The sequence below is a fragment of the Patagioenas fasciata genome, chromosome 27 (genome assembly GCF_037038585.1).
Source record: "Patagioenas fasciata isolate bPatFas1 chromosome 27, bPatFas1.hap1, whole genome shotgun sequence".
Classification (NCBI taxonomy): Eukaryota; Metazoa; Chordata; class Aves; order Columbiformes; family Columbidae; genus Patagioenas; species Patagioenas fasciata.
Window position 1 is genome coordinate 5,905,906 of NC_092546.1, and position 23,609 is coordinate 5,929,514.

At 64.0% G+C, this 23,609-nt stretch overlaps 4 protein-coding genes across 7 annotated transcripts in view; 1 reads left to right on the forward strand and 3 right to left on the reverse strand.

Moving 5' to 3' along the window:
- Positions 1-23,609, reverse strand: part of UBA52 (ubiquitin A-52 residue ribosomal protein fusion product 1) — a 103,894-nt gene that overhangs the window by 66,177 nt on the left and 14,108 nt on the right. The gene's annotated exons all lie outside the window — the stretch shown is intronic.
- Positions 259-10,716, reverse strand: SSBP4 (single stranded DNA binding protein 4). 4 transcript variants are annotated; one of them, XM_071799508.1, is made up of 18 exons: positions 10,559-10,715; positions 9,475-9,547; positions 9,278-9,339; positions 8,234-8,318; positions 5,488-5,577; positions 4,507-4,587; positions 4,316-4,375; positions 4,146-4,212; positions 3,967-4,037; positions 3,356-3,423; positions 3,181-3,226; positions 3,046-3,081; positions 2,899-2,953; positions 2,725-2,795; positions 2,557-2,635; positions 2,320-2,348; positions 1,575-1,676; positions 259-1,327 (listed from the first exon to the last, which is right to left on the reverse strand). In XM_071799508.1, exons 1-18 carry the CDS (start codon positions 10,612-10,614, stop codon positions 1,298-1,300), a joined length of 1,161 nt encoding a protein of 386 aa, XP_071655609.1. In that variant the 5' UTR covers positions 10,615-10,715; the 3' UTR covers positions 259-1,297. The 4 variants fall into 4 exon arrangements, with proteins under 4 accessions (XP_071655609.1, XP_071655610.1, XP_071655611.1 ...); XM_071799509.1 differs by lacking the exon at positions 4,507-4,587; XM_071799510.1 differs by lacking the exon at positions 1,575-1,676.
- LOC136113331 (uncharacterized) lies at positions 11,080-13,739 on the forward strand. The gene is made up of 3 exons (XM_071799617.1): positions 11,080-11,272; positions 11,863-12,391; positions 12,930-13,739. The coding sequence occupies exons 1-3, from the start codon at positions 11,080-11,082 to the stop codon at positions 13,048-13,050; spliced, it is 843 nt and encodes a 280-aa protein (XP_071655718.1). The 3' UTR covers positions 13,051-13,739.
- GDF15 (growth differentiation factor 15) lies at positions 14,749-23,575 on the reverse strand. Its single transcript, XM_065857986.2, has 3 exons — positions 22,218-23,575; positions 16,551-20,360; positions 14,749-15,925 (listed from the first exon to the last, which is right to left on the reverse strand). Exons 2-3 carry the CDS (start codon positions 16,870-16,872, stop codon positions 15,150-15,152), a joined length of 1,098 nt encoding a protein of 365 aa, XP_065714058.1. The 5' UTR covers positions 16,873-20,360; positions 22,218-23,575; the 3' UTR covers positions 14,749-15,149.

Here is a 23,609-nt window from a genome sequence, read left to right on the forward strand (position 1 = left end):
CTGAAAAAAATCAACTTACATTTATTGATGGGGGGGGCGGGGGGGGGTATTTTTGTTGTTTTGGGAGAGTTTTTAAAGTTTTTTTTCTTTTTTTTTCTTTTTTTCTTTCTTTTTTTTTTTTTGGGGGGGGTCCCGCGTTTTGTTTGAGAAGCAACAAGGGCTCTAAAGGGACTAGAAATGGGGGGGGGTCCCTACACAGAACGACTATGGGGGCTGTACAGGGTGTGGGAAGGGGGGGGTGCGCCGCGGCGGTTTTGGGGTGGGGGGGGGGGTGGGGGGTCTGAGGTCCTTTCTGTTATAAAAGAGGAAAAACAAAAAAGAAAGAAAAACACACAAAAAATTCCTTCATATTAAAGTTTTACAAGTGGTCCCTATGGGGGGGTGGGGGGGCCCCGGTCTGGCGCTCGGGGAGGGGGGGCCGGGGATCACAGTGCTGGCTGAGCACACAGACGGGGTGGGGGGGCCGGGAACCCCCCGTGGCGGGGGGGGGCTGCTCTCTGCACTGGGGCCTGCCCTATACAGCGGGGGGTGAGTGCTCCACGGGGGGGTATGGCTTGGGCCCCCCCCCCCAGCACAACCTGGGGTGCCCCTAACTTTGGGGGGGGCTGTGCTGGCAGGACAGCCCCCCCCCCCCCCACTGCCTGGGGCTTTGGCAGCGCTGGGGGGGTGGCTATGGACCCCCCCCTTGTGGGATGGGAGGGGGGGGGTGGGGGGGTGGATGCCCAGTAGGGCACTGGGAGAACTGGGAGGGGCTGAGCGCCCCACACAGATGATGGGGCGGGGGGGCATCGCTCATTAGCATTTCAGCTAATTGTAATTAAGTGCATGTGCCCCAGCTGGGCAGCAGGCCAGGCCGGGTGGGGCACAATGCCATGGACACCCCCCCGTCCCCCAAAATCCTCCTAGCATTACCTGCCATGGGGGGGCAGGGCACAGTGCCATGAATGCCCCCCCCCCCCCCCCCAAAAATCACCTCCCCCATACAGAAATGGGGGGTGGTCAAAACCCCCCAATCTATGCCCCCCACTCCAGCACCTGCCCCCACACTCGGGGGGGGGGGGAAATCTGTTTGGGGGGGTGGGGGGGTATCCCAGTGCTGGGGAGCGGTCCCAGTGCTTGGGGGGGGTCCCTCCCCGGAGTCGGGGGGTGGGCAGTAAATAAGTCACGTGACTTATTTATAATTATTATTAATTTTTGTCTTCTGGTTTAGTGTTTGGGGGGGGGGCTGCGGGGGGGTGTCGGTAATTATTATTAATTGTTTTCTCTCGTCTGGCTGTCGGCGGCCTCGGCGCTGGGCTCACACGCTCATTGTCATGCTGGGCGAGTACTAGAGAGAGCGGAGACACCGGAGGGTTAACGGGACGGGGGGGCACACGGGGGGGGGCACGCACACCACTGCCCCCCCCACCTCACGCCTCCCGGCCGCTCGGCCAAGGCGAAGAGCCCCCCGCTGGAATGGGGGTGGGGGGGTCGTTTTGCCATAGGGATTTGGGTGTCGACCCCCCCCGGCCCCGGCTGCCGCGCCCCCCCCGGGCCCCCCGCCCTCGCCGCCGGCCCCCCCTGGGGTCCCTTACGCTGTCGCTTTGGAAGGGGTTTAAGAAATTGCTGCTCAGTTCGGCGTCGTCCCGGGGGGTGCCGGGGGGGTTGCTCAGGGCCCCCAGGTTACTGGGGGAGCTCTGGGTGGGGGGGGAGGAAAAACAAATGTTAGTGGGGGAGGGGAATGGTGGGGGGGGTGTCCTGGGGTAGGGGGGGGTGGGACTGGTGCATGGAATCCTGGTGAGTGGGGCGGGGGCGCTCAGTGCATGAGGGGGCAGTAAATGGGGTCCCAGTAATCTGGGGGGGTCCCAGTATTCAGGGGGGTCCCAAGAAATAGGAGGGGGTCCCAGTGCATTGGGGGGGGTTCCCAGTAAATGGGGTCCTGGTAAATGGGGGGGGGTCCCTGTAAATAGCAGGGGGTCCCAGTGCAGGGGGTGGGGGGGGGGGGGGCGGTGTCCCAGTAAATGAGGTCCCAATAAATAGGGAGGCGTCCCAATCAATGGGTGTGTCCCAGTAAATAGGGAGGGGATGTGTCCCAATCAATGGGGGGGTCCCAATCAATGGGGAGGGGTGTGTCCCAATCAATGGGTGTGTCCCAATAAATAGGGAGGGGTGTGACCCAATCAACGGGGCGGGGGGAGCCCAGTAAATGGGAGGTGGTCTCAGTGTACATGGGGTCTCAATAAATGGTGTCCCAGTGCGGGGGGGGGTCCCAGTGCAGGGAGGGGGGGATCTCAGTGCAGGGGGGTCCCCACCCACGGGGATCAGGGTCCCCACACCCACCTTTGGCAGCCCGTCCATGTCCCCGGAGCCTGCGGGGGTGACAGCAGCGCGTTAGTGCCCCCCCCGCCATGGCGGGCCCTGCACGCAGCGCGGCCGCCCGCAGATGGAGCTCACGGGCCGTGGGACGAGGCCACATGGGGCTGGGGACACCCCCAGGCGCGGGGGGGTGGGCAGAAGGACCTCCCCCCCCGCCCCGCCACGGCCAGACCGGGGTTTTGGGTGCGGGGGGGCACCCACCTAATGATCCGTTCATGTGATGCGGCTCCATCGCACTCATGGCACCCATGGGCCCCTCCGGTCCGGGCCCCATCGGGAACTGGAAGAAAGGGGTGGGGTGAAAAATGGATTGGGGGGGTCAAACCCCTCCCACAACCCCCCGTATATCCCCCCATCCCCGTCACTCACGTTCGGCCGGTTCCCCCCGGGCCCGATGGGGTTCATCATGGTGTACATGTTCTCACTGGAGTTGGTGGAGTCTGGGGGGGGACACACGTTGGGGGGGGTGAGTGTGGCACCCCAAATTCCCTCCGCCCCCCTCAATGCCCCCCACCTCTGCACCTGGTCCCCGCGCACACTCACCTCCCGGGCTGGGCAGTATGGGGGTGCCGGGGGGGCCACCACCCCCGGGAGGGCCCTGGGTGGGGAGAGGAAAGAGGTGGGTTTTGGGGGGGCCACAGCGGGTTTGCCGCAGCACAGACCCCCCCCGTCGCACACCCCGATACTCACCACATAGTTCCCAGGGGACGAGGAGGAGTAGGCAATCTGTGGGGACACAAGGAGGGGGTCAGCATGGGGGGGCACAGCGCCAGCACCCCCATGTCCCCAGTCCCTCCACCTCCAGGTGTCCCCCCCGTGACTTACAGAGTTGGCGTTGGGGTTCGGCCAGGGCCCGCGGCCACCGGGGCCCCTGCAAGGCAATGGGGACAGTTGAGGATGGAAGGGGGGGTCCCGCTGGTGTCCCCCCCACCCTGCACAGCCACCCAGCTCCCCCTGCCCAGCACTGGGGCTGGGGGACATGGGGGCGCTGGTTCCTTACATGTTCATGGCGGGGATGCCGGGGCCGGCCAGCGAGCTGGGGGGGGGACGCATCCCGCTGCCATAGGTCTGCAGGAGAGCGGGGGGGTCACTGACACCCCTGTCACCCTGTCTCCTTGTTCCCAACCACATCCCTGTATCCCTGTCCCCAACTCCATTCCCGCCCTGTATCCCTGTCCCAAATCCCATTCAAACCTTGTGTTCCTGTCCCCCTCCCTGTCCCAAATCCCACTCCCATCCCGTATCCTCATTCCCACCCTGTATCCCTGTCCCCAATCCCATTCCCATCCCGTATCCTCATTCTCATCCTGTCTCCCTGTCCCAAATCCCACTCCCACCCCGTGTTCCTGTCCCAAATCCCATTCCCATCTTGTATCCCTGTCCCCATCCCTGTATCCCTGTCCCCAATCCCACTCCCATTCCATATCCCTGTCCCAAATCCCATTCCCATCCCATATCCTCATTCCCATCTTGTCTCCCTGTCCCCGTCCTCATCCCCAACCCCATTCCTGTCCCCGTATCCCTGTCCCAAATCCCACTCCCATCACCGTATCCCTGTCCCCAGCCCCATTCCCATCCCGTATCCCTGTCCCCACACCCCTGTCCCCTCACCTGGGGGGCCATGCCGGCCATGCCTCGCGGGGGGTTCATGCGCTGCATCGGGCCCCCCATGCCGGGATGCCCTGTGCACAGGAGTTGGGGGGGAGGCGTGAGACCCCTCAGTACCACCCCCCCCAACCTGGGAAGTGTGGGGGGACAGGGACACGGGGACAGGGACCCCCCCGACTCACCCTGTGACCGTGCAGGATCCATGGCGTTGGGCAGCAGCGGCTGGGAGCCGGGGACACCCACGGGGGGCTGCGGGCGGGGGGGACACAGGTCAGGATGCTGCTGGACCCCCACCCAGAGGGGTCTGCACCCATTTTAGCATTGGGTGAAGGGGGGGCGGTCAGATCCTCACCTGGTTCGGCATCCGGAGGGGACCCCGGGGGCCACCGGGGTAGCGGGGGGACATGAAGGGCTGCAAGAGAGGGAGCATTAGCGGGGGGGAACCGGGGCTGGGGGGGCTGCGGTGTCACCCTGGGGGGGCTGGGGGGTGCGGGGCTCTCCTGTGGGCACTGGGGGGGGCAGCCAGGCTGTGCCCGGCCTTACCTGGCTGTGCGGCCCCAGCATGGGGGGGGGGTTGTGGGGCGGAGGTTGGGCGTGGGGCGATGGCTGAGAGCCCGCGGGTCCCTTCAAGAGAAATAAAACACGGTTATGGGCGGGGGGGCCTGGGGAGGGGGTGCAGCGGCCCCCGGCGGGAGCACCCCAGTGGGGGGTGTTGGGGGGCACATGGGGCTGGAGGGGGCAGCACCAGGGGTTGGGGGTGTCTGGCTGTGCTGGGGGGGTCTGGCTTGTGTAATCCCCCCCCCCGCCCGGCTGCACACATATGGGGCACGGGCGTGTGCACATGGTAAGGTCATGCAAACGGGGGGCGGGGGGGGAACAACTGGGGCACAATGGAGCCTGGCACGCATGTGGGCTGGCACACACGTGCTCACGTGTTTGCACACGTGTGCTCTCACACACACAAGTTTGCACGCACACACATGTGCGCTCTCACATACGTGCGTTTGCACATATACGTACGTGTGTGCGCTCAGACCTATACATCTACACACACACGTTTGCGCTCACACTCACGTTTTTGCACACTCGTGGTGCCCGTGCACGCGCCTGTATCACGCAGAGCTCTGCGGGGACACGCGTGCACACTCGGACCCCACACCCCAACACGCCGTGCTCACGTGGGTGCACGCACACATACCTGCACATGTACACATGCACACACATGTGCACACACACACACGTGCACATACCTGCACACGTACACGTGCACACACATGCACACACATGTGCACACACACACACGTGCACATACCTGCACACGTACACGTGCACACACATGCACACACATGTGCACATACCTGCACACGTACACATGCACACACACGTGCACATAGCTGCACACACACACACACGTGCACACGCCAGCTCACACATGGACAGCCCCACACACACGTGCACAAGCACGAGGACACCCCCGTGAGCACCGAGCTCCCCCCAGACCCCACACACGGTGCGGGCAGGTACCTGAAAGAAGGCGGGGGGCATGGGCCCCCCCGGCATCCCCTCACCGGGGGGCAGGTTCCCCATCACCGGGCTGGGCGCCGCCGCCGCGCTCTGTGGGGAGAGGGGAGCTCAGCACCGGGGGTGGGGGGGTGGTCACCACAGCCCCCCCACAGCCCCGGGGCCACCTCGTTCCCATGTCCCCAACCAGCCCCGAAACCACCGCGGTGACCCCGAGCAAACCCTGTGCGAGCAAGAGGGCAGCGCGGGGAGAACCCAGTGCCAGCCCCTCCTAAACAAACCGGGGGGGCTGGGGGGTGAGGCCAGGCCTGGGGGGACCCCGTGGGGGTTGGGGGGTGCAGGCAGGGGGCCCCAGCCCCCCCTCGCCTGCCGGCCCCGTCCGGGGGGAGCTGTTAAGGGAAGGAATGTGCCGGTTTTCCGGCTCGGCCCCTCCGCCACAACTGGTTTCAATTTGGAGGGGAGGAGAAAGGGGGGGGACCTCGCACTGCCCCCTCCACCCGGGGGGCCCCCCGCTGCCCCACGGCCCCCCCAGCCCTGCAGGGATAAGAGGCCCTGGCTGCGTTTGAAAGGGGCATCACCCAGTGATGGGGGACGGGGGGGGGCACCCATGGGTGCTGCTGGGGTGGAAATGGGGCTGAGGGGGAAGGGGAGGGTCCCATGGGTCACGCATCACACCATGCACATGGGTCACAGCTTTGCCTGGGGTGGGGAGCACAGGCAACCTGCTGCCCCCCCACATGGTGGGGACTGAATTGGGGCCCCCCCCGCCACTCAGCAATGCAGAGTTGCCATGGCAACAGGTGGGGGAGTTTCGGCTCCTCCTGCAGCCTCAAGGTCAGGAGGAAGAAAACAGGATGGGGGGGACAAGGTGGATGCAGGCTGGGGGGTCCCCACATCTCTGTACCGTGGGGGGGACCCCAAAATGCTGCTGTCACTGCTCTCCCTGCTGCCATGCACAGCCCAGACCCCCCAGTGATGGGGGCGTCACTGTCCCAACGATGCTTGTGGGGGGGTCCCCACGCACCTCGAGTGGGGGTGGCTAAACAGCAGCCATGGGGGTGGCGAGGGCCACCCGCCCCACACCAGGGAGGCCGTGGGGACGGGTTTGGCACCGGGATGGGGACACGGCTGTGCCATGGGGTGCAATGGGGGGGTGGGAGCTGCGGTTCCCCCCCCAGCGGTCCCCGCTCTGCCTGCCAGGCAGCACTGCCATGGCAACGCGGCCTGACCCGCGCCACGTCCCCGGCGTCACCGCACCGGCAGCCTCATTAATTCCAGCATGGAAATCAGCTCTGTGCCGCGCCGGGGGCCGGGGGTGGCGGGGGGGGCCCTGCTGCAGCCCCGGCAGCCCCCGCGCTGCTGGCGCAGGCACATGCGTGCCCACTCGCGCCCATGTGGACCCACTGTCCCCGCCGTGGTGACAGGTGGCCTGGTCAACCCCCCCGGACTGGTGCGCCTGGGGGTGCTGAGCACCCTGGGAGGGTGCGGGTGGGAGCAGCTCTGGCCTCGCTGCAGTGGGATGGGGAGGGGGTGGGGGGCACCGTGTCCCCCAGGGCCTCTCATGTCCCCCAGCAGCCCGAGCCCCAGGGCACCGCGTGTCCCCAGCACCCCATGTCCCCCAACAGTGGGGACCCCGCAGCATCCGGCATCCCCCGGTACCATGGAAACCGCAGCATCCTGCAGCCCCCGCAGCATCCCCCAAGGCACAGCACCGTTTGCCCCACAGCATCCCGCAACATCCTGCATCCCACAACATCCGCAACATCCTGCATCCCGCAACATCCCACAGCATCCCACAACATCCCACAGCATCCGCAACATCCCACAGCATCCCGCAGCATCCTGCATCCCACAACATCCCGCAACATCCTGCATCCCACAACATCCCACAGCATCCCGCAGCATCCTGCATCCCACAGCATCCTGCAACCCTGCATCCCACAGCATCCTGCATCATCCCGCATCCCACAACATCCTGCATCCCTGCATCCCACAGCATCCTGCATCCCACAGCATCCTGCAACCCTGCATCCCACAGCATCCTGCATCATCCCGCATCCCACAACATCCTGCATCCCTGCATCCCACAGCATCCCGCATCCCTGTGGACCCCACCGCATCCTGCATCCCTGGGCCCCTGCAGCACCCCCTATCCCAGAGCACCATGTCCCCCAGTCCCCCCCACCACTGGACCCTGCTGCCCCAGGACCCGGTTCCCCTCCTGCCACCCCCCGTGCCCCCCCACCCACCCGCAGCCCCACTGGCTGTTGACTCTGTGCCAATGATTAACTCGCCCAAGGCAGCCATCAGCAGCGGAGCCGCTGGTCGGGGCGGGGGGGGTCACACTGGTGAGGGGGGTGTCACCAAGTCCTAGGACCATGGTGACCCCTGGGGCACAGGGTGAGGCAGGGGGAGACCCCAACCCCACCAGCGTGCCCCCGCTTGGCAAGCGAGAGCCTGTTACTTTGCCCATGCTGCGGGATGGGGTTGGATGGGGGGGGTGGCCCCTGTCCCCGTGGGGGGGACGGGCACACAGGGGCAAGCCGGGGTCCCCGGGTGGGGGGGCTGAGCCAGGGCCGCAGGGATTACCCCCCCCACACTGCCCTGCAAAATAGGTCAGGCCGTGCCGGCGAGGCCAGGGCTGGCAGCATAGCATTAACCCCCCCCATCGGGGCCTCGGCACGGGGGGGTCTCAGTGATAGGGGGCAGCACCGGGGGGGTGCAGAGCCCCCCGCCCCCCAGTACTCACGTAGTCATGGAAGGCTTTGGCCTCGCTGGAGTGCTCACAGGTTTCCCGGCGGTCGGGAGCAGCACAGTACAGGTCCCAGAAGACGCTGGAGAGGGGGGACAACAGGTCAGGACCCCCCAACACCCATCCCTGTGTTTCCCCCCCACCGCCATCCCCCTCTGTGCCCCCCAGCGCACCCCCCGCTGTCGCTGAGCCCGCTCACACTCGTTCCAGTGATGGCTGGAGGGGTGGGGGCAGTGATGTCTGGGGGGAACAGCGATGTCTGTCTGTCTGTCCGTGTGTCCCCCCCACCCCGGTGTGGCGGGGCCTCCCGGCTCCGGCGCTGCCGCCTGTTTTCCCTGGAAACGGTCGCTACGGCCGGAGCCCAAATTCCTGGGACTTTACATCAGGCTGCAGCATCCCCGGGGCGGGATGGGGGGGTCCGGCCGCCCGCGCGCCCCCCCGGGGTGTTGAGGTGGGAATGGGACAGAGGAGGGGCCAGTGGGGGGTGTGTGTGTGTCCCAGCACTATCTCTGGGTGCCCCCCCGGATTTGGGGTGCAGCAGCCGGGCACTGGCAGTGGGAGGGTTAAAGGCCTGGAAAGCACCGTGTGTGTCCCCCCCCCCAATAAATCACCAACTAATAATTTATTGGAAATGACCACATGCGGCGGCACCGCGGCGCCCAGCACGGCCACATCCTGCACCCACCAGCTGCGGTGACACCCCCAGTTTGACCCCCATGACCCCCCCCCAGCATCAACATCCTCCCCTCAGGGTGCTCTGTTGGGGCCCCCCCAGTGCGGGGGGTCCAGTCGTGGGCTGGGACCCCCCCCCTCGCCCCACGCTTGGTGCCAAATTGGATCCATCTGGAGGGGCCGGGCGGGGGGTGGGGATGTGCCCCCCCGAAATCACTGATGGGAAAAGCAGAGCGGCAGGTTTATGGGGTACAAAGTGATGTGGCAGCAGCGTGGGGATGGGGGGGGGTCCCAATCCCAGCCCCAGAGCTATGGGGAGGTGAGGGAGGGCCCAACCCTGCTCCCAGCAACCCCCCCACCCCAACTCACCACCACCAGGAATGCAGGAAGCCGGGGGGCTCCCCCAGCGTGATGTTCTTCTCCCATCGGATCTGCGGAGAGGGGGCACGGGGGGGTCAGGCATCGCCTTCCCAGGCCTGGCACCCCGGGGATGGGCTCTGGGGGGACTGCAGAGCCCCAAATCCATGGGCTGGGGGGCCGGGAGGTGCTGTCCCCCCCCCGCTTACCTCCGACAGGAAGGTCTGCGCTGATTTCTGGGCCCCCACGTGCAGCAGGTACTCGTAGACATACAGAGCCAGCCTGCGGGGACACGGGGACAGGGACGGGGTGTCACGGCCACCCCCAGGGACCCACTGTCCCCAGGGTGTCCCCGCTGCAGTGACAGCATCCCCGCAGCAGAGCGGGACAGTGACACCCCATCCCACAGACCCCAAAAAGGGGGGGACCCCGAGTGACACTGGGGGACGGTCAGGATGGAACCCCCGTTAAATAAGTGCAGAATTAACAAGGGGGATTCGACGTCACCTCCCGGCAAGGGACCCCCCACGGGCATCACGATGACACTGAGTCCCACGGGTGACACCAGCCCACAGCAAGCGGCCCCATGCCCGGGCGGGCCACCCCGGTTCTCATCGCCGGGATGAGTCAGGGACGGGTGACACATCCCACGCGCGATGTGGCCGAGGGGTGAGTGACAGCCTGGGTGTCCCCTGGTTGGGGACCCTGCTCCCGGTGCTCCATCACCCCCTGGCAGCGGCAAACAGAACCCGCGGGGGTGGCCGGGCCTGGGGGTCCATGGGGGGCTGCAGCCTCCCGGCTCCGGGATGGATAAAGCCCCCGCCGGGGACACCGGTGGCCCCAAGCCCCGGTGGGGACGGGGACAGCGCCGGGATGCGGGGTCACGCTCCCGGTGCCCAGCGGGATGGAACGGCCGGGGGGACCATCACCGCCCGCCGTGCCCCGGGGATGCAACTGCCCGGGTAGACATCACCGCCCCCGCTGCCCGGGGAACTGCCCGGGTAGACATCACCGCCCCCGCTGCCCCGGGGAACTGCCCGGGTAGACATCACCGCCCCCGCTGCCCCGGGGACACCGCGTCTCCCGGCGGCCCCGCTGTCCGGCCGAACCCGCCGACTCCCGCTGCCCCGCGGCGGCTGCCGGTGCTTCCCGGCGGGGCGGGGCCGCGGGGGGGTCCGCCCGCCCCTCCGACCCCCCCAACCTGCCGTCCCGTCCCCGCTCCCCCGGCGGCCGCCCCGGCAAACTTCCGCGCCCCCCGGCCCCGCTCCCGCCCCCCGCCGCCGCCGCACTCACTTCTCGCGGGCCTGGCCGTCCGAGGGCACGCCGGAGCCCTTGCCCTTGGCGTACATGCTGGGGCGGCGGCGCGGTCCCGGCTGTCAGCGGCCCCGGTCCCGCTCCCGGTTCCCCCCCGCCGCCATCCCGGCCCCGGCCCCGGCCCCGGCCCCGGCGGCTCCGGCCGCGCACCCGCGGGGGAGCTTGAAACCGCCGCGCCGGGCCGGGGGTCCCCGCGCGCCGCCGCCTCCCCCCGCGCGGCTGTTCCAGCAACACTGCCCGCCCCCCCCCGCCCGCGCCTGCCGCTCTTAAAAGGGCGATGGCAGTGGGGCCCGCGGTGGTGGGGACACCCGGGGATGGAGGAGAAAGGGGGCGCGCGGAGAGACAGTGACGCGAGGGGATGGATATGGACACAGTGGGACACGGACACGAGAGGGGGGACACGGAGGCGAGGGAGGGACATGGAGATACACGGGGGCTGGGGGAAGCGGGCATGGAGATGGGGGACACGGGGGGACATGGAGAGGAGGTAGGGGGTGGATATGGACACGGTGGTCACAGAGGGACACGGACACGAGGGCGTGGACATGGAGGGACACAGACACGAGGGGGTGGACACAAGGAGGACACGGACACGAGGCGGGACACGGAGGGACACGGATGTGGAGGGGTGGACGTGCGTGGACACGAACACGAGGGGATGGACACGGACACGATGGGGACGCGGCCGTGGATGTGAGGGGGGGGACACGGACACCAGGGGGCGGACGTGGACAGCGTGGTCACAGGGACGTGAGAGGGTGGGCACGGAGGGACACGGGCACGGCACGAGGGACACGAACGTGGTGGCCTTGGGGGACACCGACAGGAGTGGCGGACACGGGGGGATGCGGCCATGGAGAACAGCGGGGTGGGGACACCCAGGGGCCACGGACACCCCCCCGCGCGGAGCCCGGACCGGGAGCAGCCCCGGCGCGGCTCGGGGGCTCGGAGCAGCACCCCGGAGAGGGCCGGGGGGCCGGAAGGGTGCTGGGGAGGGGGGTACTGCCCCCTGCCCCCCCCGGGGCCGGTGACGCCCTGGCAGGGTGACACGGGACATTGGGACCCGCCTGTTCCTCTTCCCGCACCCCCGCCTGCGCCAGAGAGGCGGCCGGAGCGCAGGCAAGTTGGGGTGCTCGGGCTGGGGGCAGCAAACCACCCCCTGCACCCCGGGGGGGCGAGAGGGAGCGGGCGGGTGCCAGACTGGGCTGCGCTGGTTTGCACTGGGGGGGGGAGTTGGGGACCCGTGCGGGCGGGTGTTGCTGACCCCCCTGTTTCTCCCCCAGGCGCCTGGCAGGGTGGAGGGGCCATGGGTCGCCCTGCAGCCCCCATGCGTCACCCCACGTCCCCTCTGCTGCTGCTGCTGCTGCTACTGCAGCCCTTGGCTTTGCTGTGGGGCTGCGATGCGCTGAGCAGCGTCCCGGCCCCCTGCTCCTGCGCCCCCCACAACTGCACCGTGTCCCCCTGCCACTGCCTCACAGCCCAGGGCCACCTCCTCAATGTCACCGATTTTCACGCCCGGGAGTGCGGGGGCAGCGTGGGGCTGGTGGCCGGGGTGGCCGGGGCGGCCGGCGGGGTGGCCGTGCTGCTGGCGGTCACCGCCGTGGTTTGCTGCCGGAGGAGGAAAGCGGCTTCTGCCGGCACGGAGTGGGGGAAGCAGGACCCCCCCGCGGCCCTGGGGCAGCCCCACTACATCAGCCGGAGCGATGAGGTCGGCGGCAGCGACACCGGCACCGCGCCGGAGTACGAGAACGTGTTTGTGAGCCGGTGCGCTGGCCAGGGCAGGAGCCCGCGGTGGCAGGAGGAGCCGTACAGGTGAGGGACCGTGCAGGTGAGGGACTGTAGAGGTGAGGGACCGGCTGCGGGACAGGGCCCGGCCCGGCCTCATCTGGGCTGAACAGTGCTGCGGTGTCCCAACCCAGCCACCTCGTGTTGGGCCGTCCCATCCATCCCATCCCATCCCATCCCATCCCATCCCATCCCATCCCATCCCATCCCACCCCATCCCATCCCATCCCATCCCATCCATCCCACCCCATCCCATGCCATCCCATCCCATCCCATGCCATCCCATCCCATCCATCCCATCCCATCCCATCCCATCCCCCCCACCCCAACCCATCCACCCTATCCCGTGCTGCGCTGTTCCATACCACCTCCAGCGCCACCCCCCCCCAGTGCCACCCATCCCATGCTGTCCCCTCCCCAAGATCCGGCCACTTGCTGGGGCTGAGTCCTTTTCCCCACCCACATCCCCAGAGCCACCCCATGACTTTTGGTCCCCCATCGGGGACCGGCCACCCCTGACCCCCCATCACCCAGGCACAGTGTCACCCCTCTGCCCCCTCCCCAGGTCCCAGGTCCCGGTGGACGATGACTATTTCCTGGAGAGCGAGTCATTCCCCAGGGACCAGCCCATCTACGCCAACATGCAGAGACCCCCCGAGGACGTCTACATTGTCCCCGACCAGTGAGGGGCCAGAGGAGCTGGGGGGGACTGTGGGGGTGACACTTTGACTCCCCCTGACTCTGCCCTGGTGTCCCCCCAGCCCAGAGGGGATGGGGATGGGCACTCCCCATGGCTGGGACTGGGACACGTGTGTCCCCACACACTCATCCTGCCAGGGACGCCTCTCTCGGGGGGGGTATTTTAATCAACCCCCCCTTTTGCCCCAGTTCCCACCATAGGGAGCGTGTCCTCCCGGGGCTGGTGGCCACCGACCGCAGGGTCACCTTGTCACAGCATCTACCAGAGCCGTCTCGCTGGGGACACGCGTGGGGCCACCCCGGAAAGTGGGGGTGTGTGGGGTGACCGCGGCCCCGGTTCCTCTTCCCCTTTCGGCTGCTGATGGCGAGTTGCACGGCGCACGTGCACTTGGGGACATCTTGGCGGTTGGGGACATCCGGGCACCGGGTCACCTGCACCCCTCCCCTTTTCCTGCTAAATCTGCCAGTTTTGGGAACAGAACAAAACATCGTTTTACTTTTTAATGCTCTTGGTAAAATCCCTGAGCCCGGCGCTGTTGGGCTGTGCAGCCCAAGGGGGTCGCAGCCTGGGGACATGGGGACCCCCAGGGCTTGTCCTGGTGTCCCCACAGCTCTGCCTGGGTCCCCTGAGCTCCAGCCCTCGTGACGCCCTATTAAATGGTTTAATTACCTTAAATTACCTGTGTAGCTCATGGTCTGCTGGGAGCCCCGCGCAGGACATGGGGTGGTTGTCCCAAAGCTGGAGAAAGTCCCTGAGCCCCCAGAACCCAAGTCCCCAGAGCGGGGGTCCCAAGGGACCAGGACCCTCAAGGACAGGTCCCCAGAGCCCGTATCACTTTGGCCCAGGTCCTGAGTAGAGGTCACTGAAGCCCAAGTCCCTCAAGTCCATGTCCCCAGAGTGCAGGACATCACAGCTTGTGTCCCTCAAGTCCTGGTCCCCAAAGCCCATGTCCCCACACTGGAGGTCCCTGTGTCCCATCGCCCTCAAGTCCTGGTCCCCAAAGACCCCATTCCCAGAGTGGAGGTCCCTGTATCCCCTGTCCCTCAAATCCTGGTCCCCAAAGACCCCATCCCTAGGATGGAGGTCCCCATATCCCCTGTCCCTCAAGTCCTGGTCCCCAAAGCCCACGTCCCCAGACTGGGGGTCCCCATATCCCATGTTCCCCAAGCCCAGGTCCCCACCAGGAGCTGCCAAGGGACCGAGCAGCCCAGGACACCCCGGGATGTGCTGGAAGAGGGGGCAGGACAGAGAGGAACTGTGACCAGCAGAGCCACCCCATCCTGTGGCGAGTCCCTTGGGGACAATGGCGTGTGCCACCAACCTCTGTGCTGGCAGAACCGGGGTGGGAGAGTGAGGGTTTTCCCCCAAAACAGCTGAGATACCTGGAAATTGGGCATCACCCACATCCCAGCTGGACGTGCCTGGGGGGTCAAGGCTGCGCTCAGCGCCCATCTGGAGGACACAAACAACTCAAAGGTCTCTGGGAGCATCACCTGGGTGTTACTCACCCCCCGGGGCAGGGATGGAGCTGCTCCAGCCCTGGAAACCGTAAGGATTTACCCGAGAATGCACGTGGAGCAGGTTCGGCTGAGGGGCCGAGCTGTGGGACCCCCCAGCTGAAGGTCCCTGCTCACCCCGTGCCCTTGGACACCCCCCAAAATGGGCAAGAGGAGCCGCCAGCATGCCCGTTCCCATCGCTTTATTCATTTACGTTATGGCATCGTTTCTGTTTTATAGAAATATATAAAATAATAATACACACAAAAAACCTTTCCCCAAAAAACCCCTGTTCTGCTATAAAATGCAATAAGTTAGCAATAAATAAGAAGGTTGTATAAATAAGGCTCTAAGCGGAGAAAAAAATGATGCTCAGACCCACCCCCGGCCCCTTTGGGCTGGAAAGGACCCACCTACAAAATAAAAGAAGGTTTTAAATCTGGAAAAGCGGGAGGGGGGAATAAGTTACTGTGGCTTGCGGAGGGAGGGGGGTCACAACCGGAGAGCCCAGGGGGGGTTTGTGCCACAGGGGGCTGGGTTTTGGGATGCTGGAGCTGCCAGGATGTGTTTGGGTCCAAGGCGACGGCGTCAGGCGCAGTGGCACTTGGTGACCAGCATGTCCTCGAAGACGGTGGACACCAGCCGGCCCTGCCCGTCATAGTGCATCAGCACCATGGGGTCGTAGGCGGCGGGGACGCAGCAGGGCGGGGGGGTGGCTTTGGACAGGGAGTGCATGCGGGCTTTGATCTGGGCGTGCATGCTGGCCGGCTTGTAGTTGTGGGGGCAGGAGCCTTCGCAGAACCTCATGTAGTAGCTGTTGGGGGCGATGACCCAGTCCGACCACCCGATGTCCTGGAAGGAGACCTTGAGGGACTTGAGGCAGCACTTCCCATCGCTCTTCCCGCACTCCTCCTCCAGCCCCCGGGCTCGCCGGGCTCTCCGAACCGTTGGCTCGTGGGTTTCCACCTCCAGGAGCAGCGTCTCCCCCGCCGAGGTGGCCAGCGAGGCGGTGATGTTGGCCGTGAACGCCAGCTCCAGGCGCAGCGTGTCCTCGGCACCCGCGGCCCAGGGCTGCACGGCCGCCGTGATGTCCAGGCTCAGGGTGTCACGGTCCAGCTCTTGGCTCCGCAGGAGCTTGGGGGTCTCGTGGGCGCCCCCCAGCACGTAGATACTGACCCGCGGGGACAGCGAGGTGGCCAGAGGGGACGTGGCGTGGGATGCCAAGGACTTCTTGAAGAGCTTCAGCTCCGCCCGCGCCACCCGGAGCTGCCGGTGGAAAGTCTCGGTGTGGGGCAGGACGAGGCGGTAGCGGTAGGGACCGCGGGGGTCCTGGTGTCCCTGGGGGACATCTGGCCAGCGCAGCACTGTGGGGACAACAAGGACAGCTGATGTAAGAGCTGGCAATCCACCCCCCCGCCAGCCCAGGCTCGTGACCGGCTCCTGTCCCGCAGCCAAACCGCCGCCAACGTGGAGTCACCCGGATCCCAAGGAGATGCCGAGGCTGGGGACACGGGGACATTCAGCCCCATCCTCCTCCCTGGACCACCCAGGACACACCATCCCCAGGGACCCCCCAACTGCAGCGTCGTGACCCCCCCACCCCAGTTCCCCCCACAGCCCAAGGAGCTGAATATTTCCCTAAATCACCCCAGGTCCAGATGAAACCCCAAACTGGGGCTTTAGGAATGGCACCTCCCCATGTCCCCTCCGTTTGTCCCCAGGCTGGCTCAGCCCCGGTTCCAAGCACCCACAGCTGCCACTGGGCAAAACCTTCATCCCAAATTTTTGGTGTTTTTAAGCAAAACAGCTCAAACAGCAGCTCCTGCCACCACCGGGGCGGGAGAAGCCACCTGGGTAAGGGTGACGGGGACACGTGTGGTTCATGCCCAGTCATGTCCTGGCACACGCTGACACGCCCGGGTGGGGACACGGCAGGGGACACACGCAGGATGAGGGTGACAGAACGGCCGCGGGGCCGCGGGCACTCACGGGTGGGCGTCAGGCGGTGCAGGCGCCTGCTCCGGGACACGGATCCTTCCTCCTCCTCCTCCTCCCGGCTCTGGTTCCGCATCACCTCAGCCACTTTCTGCCGGTACAAGCGCTGCGCCCGGCGGATGCTCTCCTGGTCCAGCCGCTGCCGGACGACGGGGGGAGCCGACATCCCCAGCCGCTCCAGGATCCCCTTCTTGACGGCTTCCAGCTGGGTCCTGTCCCCGTCCCACCCGTGCGGCCTCGGCTCCGCGCTGCTGACGAGCAGCAGGAGCTGGAGGCAGGTGACGGCAGCCCCGACGTCCCGCAGTGCCCTCGGCATCACGCAGGGGAGCGATCGGTTTGCAAAACTTCTTGCGCAAAAACAACCCCACGCTGGAGGTGCAGCTCCCGGCGCTGCTGCCCAGGGGATGAATGAAGTGGACCAGATCGGAGTTTTATAGGAGCCGAACTTTGCCCGCCCTCCGTCCCCCCCTCCCCGTCCCAGGCTGCCGGCGGGTGACGCCGGAATAAACGCCCAGCAGGAATCTCTCCTGCTCCGCCTGGGATTTCGCACCCCGGTGGTGCCAGGATCAGGCAATTTGCAGCCGCGGAGATGAGAAATACATCATGGCTTTTCTCAGACACCAGTATTTCCCTTCCACCTCCTGTTCTCCCCAGCTGGCTCGTGGATGAGGGGATCCCACTCGCTCCATCGGTGAGGGACAAGTGGCCGCAGGTGACAAGTGATGGCCTCGGAGGTGGCAGGGGGCGATGGACGGAGGGCGATGTGCAGGTGGGGAGCGCTGCGGGCACGGTGCGTCCATCCCTACATCCTCAGTGGCCGCCTCCATCCTTCTCCTTGTGCCGGTCCCCACTGTCACACAGGTCCCCACTGTCACACAGGTCCCCATTGCCACACAGGTCCCCAGCATTGCGTGGGGCTGAGCCACACATGCAGTTTACCCTAAAACCCCCCTGAAGCGGCATCCGGGCACCCCGGCAATGCAGGCAGGTGGGAGAGGATTAAGGTTAGACCTTGTCCTACCAAACCGGCTGATGACACCGCAGCCCGGCTTTGCGGCAGCGGCTCCTCCGCGGCCCTGCCCTGGGTTCGGTCCCTTCTGAAGCAACGACGGCCGCGGTTACATCACCCCGGGCACCAGCCCGAAGCCGTTTCGGGATGGAGCTGGGTGCTCCGGGGTGGCACGGGGCCAGCAGGAAGCAGAGAAAACCCACGGTGGGAACAAGGGGCCAACGCCAGGATGGGCTCAGCCACCTCTTGCCTTCTCCAAGGGATGCTTTGACCAAACAACGCAACCAGAGCGACCAGAAACCGCGCAGCGGGACAAGGTGACGGGGCAGATCCCCCCCGGCGCTGACAGGGCTGTTCCCAAATGTCCTGAAGTTGAGCCAAGCACCTGGTCTTGCGCTTCCGCTGCATAATCCTGGGTTTTACGGCTGTTTATCCCCCGCTCCAGCCTTATTCCTGCCTTTCTCACCCGGCTTCTCCAGGGTTTGCCTGAGCCAAACCAAGACCAAATTCTTCCCCTTAAAACATATGAAAGGAGAAGTTTGGCAGCACAAGCAGCATCATGAACAGGTCGCCCGGAGAGGTGGTGGATGAACCATCCCTGGAGACATCCCAGGCCAGGCTGGACGGGCTCTGAGCACCCTGAGCTGGTGAAGATGTCCCTGCTCATGGCAGGGGTGGCACTGGGGGGCTGGAAGGGCCCTCCAACCCAAACTTCTATTCCAACCAGAGCTGCGGGATCCTTGGGGAGTTCCTGGGAGCACCAGGAGCGCCTCCGGGTCCCCAGCGGGTGGCAGCCTGGCCACCAGCCCCCTCCACCCTCTGCGAGGTGCCAAAGATGCTCATCCAAAGCCAAATCGGGGCCTCATAGCGTGACCAGGAGCAGAAATTGGCCTTGACCCACCAGCAATCTCTTTGCCCCTTGAGCAATACCGGCCAAACCCCCAAATCCTGAAATTTCTGCTTTTGCAATGAATTTTCGAACTGTAGGCGTGTTGCGTGGTCCGAGTCCCATCCGCAAGTGACGCATGGGGCCTCACAGCATCAAAGTTCACCGAAGCCGGATGTTTTTCCCCCATAAGACGCCAGCCATGGAAGTCCGAGATTTACGGTCCAGCAGCAGCCGTTAAACTCGTGTTTGAAGAGCAGCGGTCGTGAGTGCGGAGCGGCCGGTTGTGAAACGTCCCCGCGTGTCCCCACCAGGCCGCGAGATGCGATTGCGAAGCCTCCACCCCGTGTGGCCGCGGCACCGCACGGCTCCTCCGGCCCTCGCTGGGCTGGTACCGCATCACCTCTTTGCAGCAGGAAGTCAGATGGATCCATCGCCTGTTTCCCGGCGGGACGCGGGTTCCTCTCCCGTTAACACACCCTGTGCGCATCCCTCCCATCATGGGGAGACCTGCGGATGGGACGGCCAAAAAACCCAAGGAAAGCTCAGAGCTGAGCCTGGAAAAGGTGGAAATGGCGCTTTCAATCTCTCTGCACCTCCAGAGGTGAGGTGGGCGGCGGGGACCGCCAGGAGGGGACACGGCAGAAGGTCCCCAGAGCCACCTGCGGCTCCCAGCTGAGCCAGCACCGGGGGAAGAAGTCATGTTGGAAATGCTGAAATCAAACACCGAAAGAAACAAGAAGGGGAACATGAACTTTGGTCACTTCCGCATGCGATGCACGCCGGCTGCAGCCTCCGGCTTGAGCCAGCTCGTGTAGGGCTCGCAGTGGGATGGGTTGATGGGGGTGGGCGCAGGCAAGGGGGTTCCGGAGAGTTCCTATTCCCCAAAAAGTGTGAAAACCCCCTGCAGTCGCCCGCCTGTGTGTGTTTGCAGGAACCCCGGGTATTTTTGCAGCTATCAGCAAAAATTCATTCGTTATCTCAGCAGCAGGAGGGGAAGTGCTGCCTTCCAGATTTTAGGTCTGTTAGTTCCTCACGGCTGTTGAGCTCCCATAAAGGTGTTGAGAGCCTCCAACAAAAGCCAGAGCCCCCCAGGAGTGGGCACACAGTGGCCCCAGGACAGAGTGACTTACAGCATCGCTTTGTCCAGAGCATCCCGCATCCAGAGCATCCCAAATACAGAGCATCCCATCACCCAGAGCATCCCGCATCCAGAGCATCCCATCACCCAGAGCATCCCGCATCCAGAGCATCCCGCATCCAGAGCATCCCATCACCCAGAGCATCCCATCACCCAGAGCATCCCGCATCCAGAGCATCCCAAATACAGAGCATCCCACATCCAGAGCATCCCACATCCAGAGCACCCCATATCCAGAGCATCCCTCTGCAAACAGCATCAGGCTGGGGCTGCTCCCCACAGCCTCCAGGACCTCACGTGCTCCCCACAACCACTCAGCTTGAGCAAATCGGATGCCGGAGGAGGGATACTTCCTGCAAACAAGGTCAATAGTTCTTTCCCACGGCGTACTTTCAGCCGAAAGCTGGGGAGGGAAGAGCAGCAGAGCTTCCCATAGCGGCCGCCACCACGTGAAGCTCCGAGCGGCCCCCGGGGCTCTCGGTCTCTGGGGAAGTTGGTGGCTGGAAGCAGCTTCAGCATTTCCAGGAGCAGCTTGGGGTGAACAACCCCTGGTGGAGAGGGCGAACCCAACCGGGCTCTGTCGCGCTCCGTCGGTCACCTCGGGGATGAGGTTTGGTCCATCCCGGCTGGTTTTGGGGATGGAGATGAGGAATCTCCCTCCGCCACCAGCCCGGCATGGTCGGGAAGCCACAGCCCATGTTTTCCCAGCACTCGACTGCGGTCATGATGAATTTGCAGAGTGGTCATTGTCCCGACCTTTAGACGTTTCTAAATAAAGGACAAATAAACAGGGTGCGTCAGGTGAGTGCAGAAAAGCAGCTTTTGCCCTGTCACAGTGGGAATCACGCTATTCTGCCTTTGCTGCAAGATTACAGCATCTGACAAAAATGTGTTTTCTACACCATTTCTGCCTTGATTGCACCTGTGGTCAATGGTTAACTTGAATCCCAACACCCTCTGCCCGGACAGTGCAGGCGATGCCCCCCAAAAATGGAAATATCGCGTGAGAGGTCCTTTCTGCCCCAAAACGCCGTCCTCAGGGCACGAGGGTGTTCTTCGCTGGCCATGAGCACCTTTCCCGGGACAGACGCCGCGGACGGACAGATTTCCAGGTAAGGTCTGTCCCTCAGCCATGAGGCTTTACAAATGTGATTCCCCCTTCAGCAAACATAAATATGATATATGGTGTAATGGTATATGGTAAAATGCCTCTGGAGCATCGTCCGCACAAGGAGCGGGAGGCAAGTTCAGCCTGCACAGGATCAAAGCGATGGTTACTGAGAGAAGCAGCTTTAAAAAGCAGCATTAGAGCCCCGGGGGGAGAACAGGTGAAGGAAATAAAATCCAACCTCAGTACATCCCAGAGCATCATCTCCTCTACCAAGGGAAGCCTCAGGAGGTGCTGCAAGGGAAGGAAAACCTAGAAAGCTCCTTAAAACCACAGGATTTTAAGTCTGGATGTTTTTCTTTGGATGGGGCACGCGGTGGAAGCTGCTGAAGAACAAGGTGAGGTTGCTGCCAGCCTGACCTCCACCAGAAACACATGTAATACATGTATTTATTTGCATACCGGCATGGAGTGGGCTCCACGTGCCCGTCAGCAGGGAATTAGTCAGAGGAACGTGACTCGGGCAGAGCTGTGTACGGAGCACCCACCGCCGGCCAGGAGCAGCGAAAAGTGGTTTTCGCCCAGGTCTGAACTCTGACGTTGGTTGGGAAGCAGCCAGGAAAACCCCGGGCTGCGGCAGAGGTCGGTGATGACCCATCTATACTAAATCACGGGATGGTTTGGGCTGGAAAAGCCCCTCAGGATCGTGGAGTCCAACCGTTAGCCCACCCCTGGCACTGACCCGTGGCCCTGAGAAACTCATCTCTTGGTGCGAGGGGCCCAAAACTGAGCCCGGGGTTTGGGGTGAAGCTCCTGAGAAGCTGGAGCAGACGATGAGGCACCTCCAGGCAGCAGGGAAAGAACCGCGGTTGAAACGCCACAATGAGGAGCCCCGAGATGCGGAAATCTTTGCCAGAGCATCCCCGCTGCCGTGGGAAGCTCAGACCGGGGATTTCCCGGTGTACTGGGAGCCCGTTCATCCCCAGCGAGGGTGCGAGAGGCAGCAAACCCTACCTGGGACCTGCCCGAACATGCAAGGGCTGCTCGGAGCAGGCAGGAAATTCCAGCCATTCCCTGCTCCAGCCCCACAGCTGCGGATTTCTGGGGGGAGCTCTGGGGAGCCCTTGGGCAGCGGCTGCAAAAGCATGAAGGGGTTTTTGGGGGGGGTTTCTCCAGCACCTTCGCTTGAGCTCGGCTTTGATTTGCGAGCTGGGAAAACGCGGGGAGGCGAGCGGCCCCACCAGATGGACGCTGCCCAAAAATCCCACCTCGTTTACCGGGGGTTTGAGGAGGAGGAAAGGAGGGAATAGGCCGGGTTGCTACAAAAACAAAACGAAGATCTATGAGGAGCCAGCCCAGCAAAGAGATCCCGGGATCTACAGCCAAGAAACCCCAGCGGGATGCTCCACGATGAGCTTCCTCACCACCCATGAGGAAAAGCTGCGATCTTCCCCCCGCCCCCGGAGAGTTTGGGTTGCAAAACGGGCTCCCGAGCTGAGCCAGCAGCATGACATCACCTGGAAACGCCGCGCAGGAAGAGCTCATCACCTCCTAACGCAAACTGAAACGAGAGCCGTTTCATCAGGGCTTGGCCGGCGGGGACCGCGGGCTCCGCGGGGACCTCGCGCCCCGGCTGCGTTCGGGGGTCTCGAAGCTCTGGCGCCCATCGCACGCTGGTTATTAAGGAAACCTGGGGGAAAACGTTCCCGGAGAGAGGACAATAAATAAGAAATAGCGGAGATTCAGCAAGAATAGTGAAGTGTTGCTTTCTGCCCCCCTGCAGTCGCAAAGCACCGCGACCTCACCAGAGTCCCCAACTTGGGCCAGGATGTGTGTGTCACCCCCCGAGCCCCGTCCTGCATGGGGACGCTGGGCTGGCTCTGGGCTCTACCCAGGCCAGGCTTTAACCCGCAGGCTTCGCAAAGCTGCGCCTTGCACTAGTGAATATAATCCAACCCCCAGTCTGCTCGGGGAGAGGTAAACGCTGAGTTACCAGCGTTGTCATTGTGCCGTGGGGACCTGATGTTGTCCCTTCAGCGGTGACACCGCCGCTGCTCCAGCTCTGCACCATAGGGGCGGTGGGACCACAGGACACCCCCCAGGATCAAATGGAAGCCGTTGGTACCTCCAGGCCGTCCCTGGATGGCAGCACCATCTGGTGGCACCGGCCGTCCCGGTTTGTCCCCAGCCAGGACGGGTGGCAGCAGGGAACGGGAGCGGCATCCTCAGGCCAAGCTGTACAGACCCCTCGTTTAAGACCAAATTGCCCTTTTTTATTTAAATTCTGCAAAACCCGAGTGAGTTTTGTCCAAATTCAAGCATGGGGTGCAAAGAGACGACTCCAGAACGTGGCTCCACACCTCCAGGCGCAGGGAGAGCTTCTGCCAAACCTGCCCCATGAATAATAATAACAACAAATCTGAGTTTAACCAGTGTTTTCTGATAATTAATCAGATACTAATCAGATCCTTTCAGCTGCCTCCTGGAATTACCCAGTTTGGAGTCTCAAATTTGTGAAGGAAAACGGTGAAGTAGCTTTTGCTCCCCGGGCTTCTGCATCTTAGTATCAGTCATGGGGTGTTTTTTGCATAAATCGGTAATTTTTGCGTCAATATTTTGGTGCGGAACTTTGTTCAGAAGGGCGGTGTGTGCTCCGAGCTGGAGCTGGGAAATGGACCTCAGAGCACAAAGAAAGAACAGAACAGATAAAAGAAACACGCCTACATAATAGATAACGGCAAGATAAGATTTGCAAAGACTCTTTTGAGTAAAATGACAGGAATATCTTGTTAACATTAAAAAACAAACAGCCACGTGGGACAGGGCAGGGGATCCACAGCCGGTCCTTAGGGAATGATACAAACCCAAAGACGCGCTTAAGGAACGGGCTAAAACCAAATCCGCTGTTA

What these genes read in the sequence shown, in the direction of transcription:
- SSBP4 (XM_071799508.1), bottom strand. Translation starts at nt 10,614, where the DNA reads ATGTACGCCAAGGGCAAGGGCTCCGGCGTGCCCTCGGACGGCCAGGCC. An exon ending in CCCTCCGGATGCCGAACCAG is followed by an intron (nt 4,213 to 4,315) that starts GTGAGGATCTGA and finishes CCCCGCCCGCAG; the next exon opens with CCCCCCGTGGGTGTCCCCGG. An exon ending in ACCCCTTCCAAAGCGACAGC is followed by an intron (nt 1,328 to 1,574) that starts GTAAGGGACCCC and finishes CGCTCTCTCTAG; the next exon opens with TACTCGCCCAGCATGACAAT.
- GDF15 (XM_065857986.2), bottom strand. Translation starts at nt 16,872, where the DNA reads ATGCCGAGGGCACTGCGGGACGTCGGGGCTGCCGTCACCTGCCTCCAG. An exon ending in GCACCGCCTGACGCCCACCC is followed by an intron (nt 15,926 to 16,550) that starts GTGAGTGCCCGC and finishes TTGTCCCCACAG; the next exon opens with TGCTGCGCTGGCCAGATGTC.
- LOC136113331 (XM_071799617.1), top strand. Translation starts at nt 11,080, where the DNA reads ATGGACACGGTGGTCACAGAGGGACACGGACACGAGGGCGTGGACATG. An exon ending in ATGGGGACGCGGCCGTGGAT is followed by an intron (nt 11,273 to 11,862) that starts GTGAGGGGGGGG and finishes TTTCTCCCCCAG; the next exon opens with GCGCCTGGCAGGGTGGAGGG. An exon ending in TGGCAGGAGGAGCCGTACAG is followed by an intron (nt 12,392 to 12,929) that starts GTGAGGGACCGT and finishes CCCCCTCCCCAG; the next exon opens with GTCCCAGGTCCCGGTGGACG.